Here is a 10,779-nt window from a genome sequence, read left to right as displayed (position 1 = left end):
TGTTTCAGACTTGTGTTTCATCAAGTAGATATACCCATATCTGCTCAAATCATCTGTGAAGGTGAGAAAATAACTATACCCGCCGCGAGCCTCAACATTCATTGGACCACAAACATCAGTATGTATGATTTCCAACAAATCAGTTGCTCGCTCCATAGTTCCGGAGAACGACGTTTTAGTCATCTTGCCCATGAGGCACGGTTCGCAAGTACCAAGTGATTCATAATCAAGTGATTCCAAAAGCCCATCAGTATGGAGTTTCTTCATGCGCTTTACACCGATATGACCTAAACGGCAGTGCCACAAATAAGTTGCACTATCGTTATCAACTCTGCATCTTTTGATTTCAACACTATGAATATGTGTATCACTACTATCGAGATTCAATAAAAATAGACCACTTTTCAAGGGTGCATGACCATAAAAGATATTACTCATATAAATAGAACAACCATTATTCTCTGATTTAAATGAATAATCGTCTCGCATCAAACAAGATCCAGATATAATGTTCATGCTCAACGCTGGCACCAAATAACAATTATTTAGGTCTAAAACTAATTCCGATGGTAGATATAGAGGTAGCGTGCCGACCGCGATCACATCGACTTTGGAACCATTTCCCACGCGCATCGTCACCTCGTCCTTAGCCAATCTTCGCTTAATTCGTAGTCCCTGTTTCGAGTTGCAAATATTAGCAACAGAACCAGTATCAAATACCCAGGTGCTACTGCGAGCATTAGTAAGGTACACATCAATAACATGTATATCACATATACCTTTGTTCACTTTGCCATCCTTCTTATCCGCCAAATACTTGGGGCAGTTCCGCTTCCAGTGTCCAGTCTGCTTGTAGTAGAAGCACTCAGTTTCAGGCTTAGGTCCAGACTTGGGTTTCTTCTCTTGAGCAGCAACTTGCTTGCTGTTCTTTTTGAAGTTCCCCTTCTTCTTCCCTTTGCCCTTTTTCTTGAAACTGGTGGTCTTGTTAACCATCAACACTTGATGCTCCTTCTTGATTTCGACCTCCGTGGCTTTTAGCATCGCGAAGAGCTCGGGAATAGTCTTGTTCATCCCTTGCATATTATAGTTCATCACGAAGCTCTTGTAGCTTGGTGGCAGTGATTGAAGAATTCTGTCAATGACACTATCATCAGGAAGATTAACTCCCAGTTGAATCAAGTGATTATTATACCCAGACATTTTGAGTATATGTTCACTAACAGAACTATTCTCCTCCATCTTGCAGCTATAGAACTTATTGGAGACTTCATATCTCTCAATCCGGGCATTTGCTTGAAATATTAACTTCAACTCCTGGAACATCTCATATGCTCCATGACGTTCAAAACGTCGTTGAAGACCCGGTTCTAAGCCGTAAAGCATGGCACACTAAACTATCGAGTAGTCATCAGCTTTGCTCTGCCAGACGTTCTTAACGTCGTCAGTTGCATCAGCAGCAGGCCTGGCACTCAGCGGTGCTTCCAGGACGTAACTTTTCTGTGCAGCAATGAGGATAATCCTCAGGTTACGGACCCAGTCCGTGTAATTGCTACCATCATCTTTCAACTTTGCTTTCTCAAGGAACGCATTAAAATTCAACAGAACAACAGCACGAGCCATCTATCTACAAACAAACATAGACAAGCAAAATACTATCAGGTACTAAGTTCATGATAAATTTAAGTTCAATTAATCATATTACTTAAGAACTCCCACTTAGACAGACATCTCTCTAGTCATCTAAGTGATCACGTGATCCAAATCAACTAAACCATGTCCGATCATCACGGGAGATGGAGTAGTTTCAATGGTGAACATCACTATGTTGATCATATCTACTATATGATTCACGTTCGACCTTTCGGTCTCCGTGTCCCAAGGCCATATCTGTATATGCTAGGCTCGTCAAGTATGACCTGAGTATTCCGCGTTACGAGGCTTCCAAAGGAGCGCTCGTTAATTAGTTGCTCTCGGAGGTCTCTAGTTCAGTCGCCGAATGTGTAGAAAAAAATAATCGAATATGAGGGACTTGGCCCAGCCCAGTAAGAGCCTCAGCCCAAATACTGTCGTTGCTTTTCCCACTACGAGTCTCTCCCAAGTAGCGGTGAATCCCCATTCTCCGGAGAGCGGCGGCGAGACCCTTCTCCGGCACTACCGTTGCTTCCGGCAACGTCCAGCTTGCCGGCTTACGCGGTGAGCTCTCGTGCCTTTTCCTCTCGTCGATGCTTTATGCTGAATGTTATCCTCATGTCATGTGTCGTTTCTGATCTGAGGTCGTGCAGATGCAATCTGACTCTCACGACGGCTGTTCCGCCACCCTGGATTCCCCTCCCCCAAGCAGGTGAGTCCGCATTTCCCCTCACCCTGATATCTTTTGTGCACTAGCTGTACCAAACAGCTGTTATGTATGTTCCGGATTGTTGGCTTCGGTATCTGTTATGTTCATCTATTTGGCACTTCTCTGGTCTTAATAACTCCATGGGAAATGAGAAAGCTCCATGGATTGTTGGCTTCGTTATGTGTTATGTATTGCTAGCGTAGTGTAGGAAAGTTGCAGAGCATATGCATATTGCTATATCTTGTTGATGTTATGAACATCTAGAGTAACATGGAGCTTTCAATACATGGAGCTTTCTCATTTCCCCTCATCCTGTCGATTTCGTGCCACGAAAGCAAATCGAGGTTTGGAACATACACCTGATCTGATGTCTTGCTTATCTCACGAGTTGCTTATATTTGCCCTTGCACCATTACTATTTTTTTGTTGGTCCCTAAGATTATAGATCCTGAAGGTTCATTATGTTCACTTTTTTATCAGATAACTTTCTGTTTCACAGCGCATTAAGCAACGCACTGCATTATGATTTCATTGTTGTTGGCTTGTTATGTAATGGATGGCAAAGCAATCATTGGAAAAAACTTAGTAATTTTATTGTTTGCACAATTGCACATAACTATGAATCCCCGTGACCCACGCTCACACACTCAGCGAACGCCATAAGCCCGTACGAAAATATGCTTCAAAACTTTCCTCAATCCACATTTACAAATTCTGGTGTAAACTGCAAAAGCTATCGTTAGAAGGGGACCAACAACAAAAAATTTAGTCATGGTTTTTAGTGTGAAAGTTGTATAGTATTTCAGTTCAAATGGCATCCACAATCCTACATCCATATTTTGGGCATGGAGTCAATGTTTACCAGTTATCAAGTGCTGGTCTCAGCTACAATCCAGTAATTTGCTCATTTCGGTTAATCGTTAAATTATGGGCATCATTACTTCTTGTAGTTCTGGATAAACACTAAGTTCCTCAGTTTTATATCATTTACTTTCTTCTCTTTTGATGAAGATATAAGTTCATCTGCTAAATAAGCTCATAGGAGTGTTTTCAACAACAACAAAAACTCATAGGAGATAACCTTGTTAGGGGATCACCACAATTGTACTACCTGATGACCTGGTGGGAGATCCTGTCTCGGCTGCCGCTGAAGTCCTTTCGCCATTTCAGATGTGTCTCCAAATCTTGGCTTGCCTTCTCATCTGATCCGCACTACCGCCAGAAGCTCCCAAGAACTCCTGTCCGTCTCCTCTACCAAAAAGGTGAGCATGGCACTCCCATCCTTCTGGCGGGACTTCCCTCAAGTGATAGGGATATTGATTTTGTGCTATGTTGATCTCAAGCTTAAGGACTACAACAATGGCCTACTTCTTTGTTATCATTGTGATACGCACTATAATGAAATTTATGACGCTATCGTGTGCAATCCAGCAACTAAAGAGTGGATTGTACTTCCAGATATTTGCTGTTCTCAGGTTGTGTTTTGATCATTATAGTCTCAGCACTTCTATGTCTGCAAATTTGAGATAATCTTGAGCCCTTATAGGGTGGACATGGTCGGTCCGGTCCGGTCCCTGACCGAGCCACCGTTTGGACTGGCCGCTAGCGGGCTGGATCGGACCGGACGGACCAACCTAGCGGTCCTGTTTTCAGGGACCGGACCAGCAAAAAGCATGGGCTGGACCGAGAGGACCGGCCGACAAGTGGCGATGTGGTGACCATGGCGGCGGGACGTGGAGGAGGTTGTCATGAGCTCCTGCACGGCGACCGGGAGGCACAGGAACGAGCTGTCACGGCCACGAACGGCACACCAGTGGCAGCAGCAACGTGCACGCGCCAGGTCCTCCGGGAGGCAGAAGCCACGACACGTCCGGTGCGAGACCTTGTGCACCTCTTTATTGTTTTTTCCTTACCGTTTTCTTAGCCCCATGCAAATAAGGTAGGAGGTGCATGAGCCCACAAACTTTTGTGTGCCAGCCTTACGTGATTATTATTGGATCAAGCATGATGTGGAGCTGAGTCGTGGGCATAGTGGACGCAGAAGCTGGATGGTAGGGGATGTCACGAACATATCCGATCGAGCCCATCTTTCTCGCTCTCTCTGTTTTAGGCAACCGAATTCCTATTCCTATGGGCCTTCCATCAAAATAAAATCCTATTCCTACGAACTAGATTGTTGGTTGTGTGTCGTTCGTGTGAACTGTATGTAGTGTATGTAGTACTTGTCTTTTCGGCCTGTCAACTATTATCTAACTTATGCTGTTCACTGAAGGAATTACTACTGAAGCTGCACAAAACTTATCATTTCAGTAGGAACTACTACTGAAGTTGTGACTGTTTCAATGCTGCTGGCTGCAGCTGACCATGTACAAAATGCCTTGTTTAGGTCTGTGTATCCTCTGCAGTCCATCTTTGACTTGTCCAGAATGTAGGTGAATCAGGCTGGCTTTCCGTTCCTTTTCTCTTCACCCTTTCCCTCACTATAGAATTCTTCTAAATGTCTGTTTAAACATAGGAGCGTCAACTGTTCAACTTCTGTGGCATTTCTGGGGACTCTTAGAAGGTTGGAGTCTCCTGAGATCTTCCATGCTGTGGATTATTCCAAGGATAGTTTGTGAAGGCCGAAAATTACTTCAAGCTCTGCTCTTAGTGGTTGAGCTTGGATTCGTGGCCAAAGCTCAAGGAGAGTAACACTATGTTTCTGTGGTTGTTGGTGCCTTGGTGTCCCACGTATCTCCAACGGAGATTAGAACCCCAAGGACTTAAACTTCGAGCGAATATTGTAGTCTTTGTGTGGTCCAATTCCACACTTCCTAAAATCAATGATTTTGTAAAAAAATTAGTTGCCTATTCAATACCCCTCTTGATATCTTTGAGACTTTGATCCTTTCAGTTGGTCGGACATGCGTTAAGCGGATTTTTTTTGTGCATAGGTTGTTTACTGCATACACATGAACGAGATTTTGTAAATGACTCCAAATTTCTGTCACAAAGGGATTGCAATTATGTTACAAATGTTTTCTTCGTTATTGTATATGTTGTGCTTGTATATTCTTACATTGATTTTTCATGTTGCCCGTGTTCATGCTATTTTGACCCTTTTTTATGTCCTATATTTTTTGTGGGCATGTTTTAAATGTTGCAATTCTATGAATAAATTTTGGGTTCATGGGGGGGAATATTCTAACTATTTCATATTTGGGTGTTTAATGTTACAACGACAGGGATCCAAAAATTACCATTTTAAGTACAATGGATGGCTGGAGAGATAGCCGACGGAGAAAATATCACCCTAGCGACTCCCAACGTTGTTTTCAAGTGAGATTAATATTATTTTTCTAAATGAAAATAATTTTGTTCGGTGGGGTGACAAAAGCGCTGGCGTCAGCCACCTCACATGCAATGATGCAAAACATGTGTCAATGTGGTCCCGCGTGCTTTCCCTTATCCCTTTATCTCTAGAGGGGCCTCGAGCACTCGCTTTACTTCTTTCCTTGATTCAGATTCAACACATCCTCTCCTATCCCCCTTCTCTCTAGGCACTACGTTGCGCCCACCTCCAAATCCTGCGTTGCTGCCTCACCTCCGCAGCCTCGTTTTCGCTTGCCGCCTGGCCGACCGTACTCGCCGACGACCCGAAGTAAGCATTATGCGGTGAGCTCCCGTTCCTCTTCCTCTCCTCGGTGTCTATGCCGCATGTTTGTCCTCATATGTTGTTTCTAATCTGAGCTCATCGCAGATGCAACCTAGATCTCAATGCCATCCGTTTCGCCAGTTGGTGTGCCATCCTGTAAATTGACGGATTTCCCTCATCCTGTCGTCTTCGTGATGCCAAAGGAAGTCGTGGTTAGGAGCATATACATGATCTGATGTCTGATGAGTTCGTTTCTGTTGGTCGGTCGCACTAAGGATGGATACATGATATTCTTGACTTGCCCTGGCTTATCTCTCAAGTTAGCACCTGTCTCAGCTTCTCACGGTGTCTGATAGGTCCTTAGGATTATAGATCCTGAAGGTACTTTCTCTTCCCTTTTTATCAGATCACATTTTTTCCAAGGATGGATGGCGATGTAAGCATTGGAAAAACTTGGTCATTTTATTTTATCTTGCACATAACTACTATATAGCAGTATCCCTGTGTCAACCAAACGGTGAATCCCTGTGACCCACGTAGCATAGGCCATAAGCCCATACCAAATCTGTTCTTTCACATTGAATCCCTGTGACCCACTCAGTACAGGTCATAAGTCCATACCAAATATGTTCTTTCATATACACAATGGTGTCATTGTCATAAGATGAACATGATCACATACGTTTCAACAGCCACTCGTTTACTAATTCAAGCATCAATTGGGACCAACAGAAAAATGTGCATTCATTGTTTTTTGGAGGGTGAAACTTTGCTGGATTTTAATTTTTGGGTTCAGACGATGTTTACACACGTACTTTATTGTTTCCCAGTTTTACATTATCTAATTTTTTCTTTTCTTTTGATGCAGATAAGTTCAGATCCTAGATTGGGGATGTCCACATGTGTACTACCTGATGAGCTGGTAGTAGACATCCTGTCTCGACTGCCGCTAAAGTCCTTGTGCCGCATCAAATGTGTCTGCAAGTCTTGGCTTGCCCTCTCATCTCATCCATACTATCGGCAAAAGCTCCCAAGAACTCCCGCTGGCCTCTTGTACCAGAAATTTGAGCGTGGCAGAGTTGCCTCCCCTCTTGGCAGTGCCATCCATCTCGCCAGACTGCCCTCAGGTGACAAGGAAATTGACACAACACTTAGCTTTGTGCCATGTTATAAGTACCCAATACAGCTTCGGGGTTGCTGCAATGGCCTACTTCTTTGTTATCAGAAAATTAGAAGTGAAGAAATTTCCAATGCTATTGTGTGCAATCCAGCAACTCAAGAGTGGATGGCACTTCCAGATACTGAACCTGGCCCGGCCCGCTCCAATATTGCATTTGAGTTGTGTTTCGATCCATTATGGTCTGAACACTTCTATGTCTTCAAATTCCAGTCTATCGAGGTCATGAGCTGTATCAACACTGAAGTTAAGGTATTTTTCTCTAAGGATTCCACATGGTCTAGCTGTCTTTGGAAAACTAGAGATCCATTTGAAGGTGATTCTCTCTTTGTAAATGGGGTGTTGTATCTGAAGCACTTCATCTTGAATAAAATCCTGGCGCTAGACGCACCTGACAGATGTACACAAGGGCTCAACCATAGGTTCATTCAGCTGCCAGGATATCCAGATAGGACGGACATATTTTGCTGTTATAACGGCCGTCTTAGCCAGTCCTCAGGCGTCTTGTGCTATGCGAAACAAGAATTAGATGGCTGTGCGATACGGATTTGGAGTTTGGAAGGCCCCGACAGGTGGGTAGTGAAGCATCGTCTGAGTATGGTCGATGTATTTGGGAGGGACATGTTACTCCGCACTCACAGTGATGGATATTGGCATTTCGATTATGACATCAGGACTGTTAACCTGGAGAGGGAGCTGGTTATCCTTGATGACGAAATTGCTGATAAGATCATCTCGGTTAGCATCAGCACTGGAAAAGGCTCACGGTTTCAAAAGATTCCAAGAAGATTCACTAAACTATATCTCAGTCTATTCTATGTGCCGTACTATGGCAAGGTTCCAGCTTTGGCCCGTTAAAGGTGTGAGGATGAATTATGTTATGCTGTACCTATTAGGCTATCAGCTCTGTAGTTAGTAAGCATCTTTTGTGCATTAGGTGCACCAAACTGCTGTTATGTGATGTACTAGATTGTTGGCTATGTGTGCCATTCGTGTGAATGGTATGTAGTACTTGCCTTATCGGCCGATCAACTAGTATCGAACTTATGCTCGCTTAATTTGGAAATCTACAGAGTAAGTACTAGTGGTGTAGATTTTATGAACATGTGGAGTGAATTGAATGAATATCGTGCGCACATGTGCTGAACTAATTTGCTCATTGCATATACATTCAGAGGGCATTTCAGTAGGAACTACTCCACTACTGAAGTTGTGACTGTTTCAATGCTGCTCACTGCAGCTGACCATGTACAGAGGAATAGCTGGCTTTCTTCTCGTTAGCTTCTTTATGGCTTTCCTTCCTTTGGCTATTTTCGGTAGAGGGGGAAGATGTGGTAGAGTAGACTCATCATAGGTTCTCTTCACCCTTTCCCCCACTATAGAAATTCTTCTAAATATTTGTCTATTTATTAAACATAGGAGCACCAACTGTTCTAACTTCTGTAACAGTTGGCTTTGGCTGTTCTGAATCTCCGTGGTCTATTTTTTTCTTCTGTAATACATGATCTAATATACTTAGGAGAAGAGACCCGTAACCGCATTGACGGCATGGGTGATGCCCGGGATGTACCAAATCGCAAAAAAGACAAGGTTTAGTCGGAGATCCTCATTCGGATTCGCCGTTATCGCATAGTTCGTGCCTCCGGTGCTGAAGGCAGGCTTCTCCTTAATAACCATCTAAAAGTACTCATACTGTCATACACTGTAACCTGACGCGAAGAAAACCACACCAACTGGAGAAATGAATTGGCTTGCCTTGGTTACCTCTGTGACAACCTGAGGAGAACCACCCTTCTATACCACGAGAGATGGTTTGATTATCATGTTTTGTTTATCTTTAACTTTTTTTTCAGTTATTTCAAGCGCACTATTTTTTTCAGTTAAACTGGATTTTGGATCATGGGTTAATTCGAAAGAAAAATGAAGCAGGGTAGACCGAGACGTCCTGGCCCTACAACGGCCCATTTCTACACGGTTGCCACCACATCACTCACTACGCACACGGGGCCGATCGAGAGCTCCTATGCGCCGCTCGCTGCGGCAAATTGTCGAGCGGACGCACAGGCGCGTCTCCAGCTGGGCCGGCCCATTCGCGCAACGCATTGTAAAAATCCCAAAAACCTCTGCTCAAGAGAGGGATCAAACTAGAGACCTCCATCTATGTATGCATGAGCATAGCCATCGCGATAGACAAGCTTTCTTGGTTTGCTACGCCGTGCGGAGCTAAATATAATGGACACCCGAACATTTTCTCAAATTCCTAACACGAAAATTATTTTGAAAAGGTGTTTCTTAAAAAGAGAACACTTTCCAAATTTTAGAAGAAAAACTAAAAGGCTTGAACAAATTTTTGATAAACTGAACACTTTTTAAAATGCCGAACATTTGTTGAATTTAGAGAACAAAATTTTGAAATCAAGAACAAAATTTGAACATGAACATTTTTTTAAAGCACGAACATTTTTTTAATCTTGAGAACAAATTTTGAAACGGAGAACAAATTTGTCAGCGCGGAAATTTGGGAACAAAATTTGAACATGAACATTTTTAGAGCACGAACATTTTTTTAATCTTGACAACAAAATTTGAAACAGAGAAGAAATTTGGAAGCACGGATTTTTTTTAAAAGCATGAACATTTTTTTTTGAATCTTGAGAACAAATTTTGAAACGTAGAACAAATTTAGAAGCACGAACAATTTCTTAAAGCATGAACATTTTTTGAATATTAAGAACAAATTTTGAAACAGAGAACAAATTTGAAAAATCCCGAATATATTTGGAAGTGCAAACATTTTTTGAAAACCTGAACAAAAAAGTTGAAGTTCGATACATTATATTAAGTTCGAAAGTTTTGCCCTTTTTTGTGTAATGAGAACAATTTTTGAATTTTGAGAACAATTTTAAAAAAACTGAACATTTTATGGAAAGGAAAACAAAATTTGAATATTTTGAAAAAAGAGAAAAGAAAAAGGAAATGAAATAAGAAACCAAATAAAGAAAACAAACAGAAAAAATGAAAAAGAAGAAAAGAAAAAAAAAGGAATTTGAAAATCTGAAGAACAAAAAGGAAATAGAAAGAGAAGAAAAGGAATTGAAAAAAAATGAAATAAAGAAACAGAAAAACAAAGAAAGAAGAAAAAAAGAAAAAGAAAAAAAGAAACAGAAAAAGAAAAAGAAAAAAACGGAAAAACCGATGAAAGCAACGAAAACCCGGTTCAGGGAACCTTCTAGAAGGTTCATAAAACCGGATTGGGCAGTTGGTAACGTATCTAAGTGGGCCAGCCCAGGCAGCGTCGCTCGGTTGTTCCCCCTGTGCGAAGCGCCCGCATTTTGCCGCAGTGAACGGCCAATAGGAAATTCCGGGCCGATCCAGACAGCCGCGGCCGCGCTGCGGCCGGCGGCGATCCTACACTACACAGGAGTCTATAGATCCAGGTAGTGGTATTGCTGCCCTCCTTCCTCCTCTCGGTGCTTAATTAATTTGGTAGATTCACGCTTATGGATCTGAATGTACTTAGAGCATCTCCACCCATTGCGCCCCTAGGAGGCCTTCATCCGACCTTTTGGGGTTCATCCACCGAATTTTTTGCATTGGGGTGAATATTTTTCCAGCCGTCAACCCCCCCCC

General features: G+C 42.6%; 1 protein-coding gene across 2 annotated transcripts; it reads left to right on the top strand.

The window, feature by feature from the left end:
• Positions 1-2,776: 2,776 nt before the first annotated feature.
• LOC119312369 (putative F-box protein At1g50870) lies at positions 2,777-8,230 on the top strand. 2 transcript variants are annotated; one of them, XM_037588097.1, is made up of 3 exons: positions 5,830-5,992; positions 6,078-6,353; positions 6,841-8,230. In XM_037588097.1, the coding sequence occupies exon 3, from the start codon at positions 6,865-6,867 to the stop codon at positions 8,005-8,007; it is 1,143 nt and encodes a 380-aa protein (XP_037443994.1). In that variant the 5' UTR covers positions 5,830-5,992; positions 6,078-6,353; positions 6,841-6,864; the 3' UTR covers positions 8,008-8,230. The 2 variants fall into 2 exon arrangements, with proteins under 2 accessions (XP_037443995.1, XP_037443994.1); XM_037588098.1 differs by lacking the exons at positions 5,830-5,992; positions 6,078-6,353 and adding an exon at positions 2,777-2,792.
• The last annotated feature ends 2,549 nt before the right edge of the window (positions 8,231-10,779 follow it).

This window comes from Triticum dicoccoides, chromosome 5B, assembly GCF_002162155.2.
Source record: "Triticum dicoccoides isolate Atlit2015 ecotype Zavitan chromosome 5B, WEW_v2.0, whole genome shotgun sequence".
NCBI classification, from domain to species: Eukaryota; Viridiplantae; Streptophyta; class Magnoliopsida; order Poales; family Poaceae; genus Triticum; species Triticum dicoccoides.
This window is presented reverse-complemented; position numbering and strand designations above follow the sequence as displayed.

What these genes read in the sequence shown, in the direction of transcription:
- LOC119312369 (XM_037588098.1), top strand. Translation starts at nt 6,865, where the DNA reads ATGTCCACATGTGTACTACCTGATGAGCTGGTAGTAGACATCCTGTCT.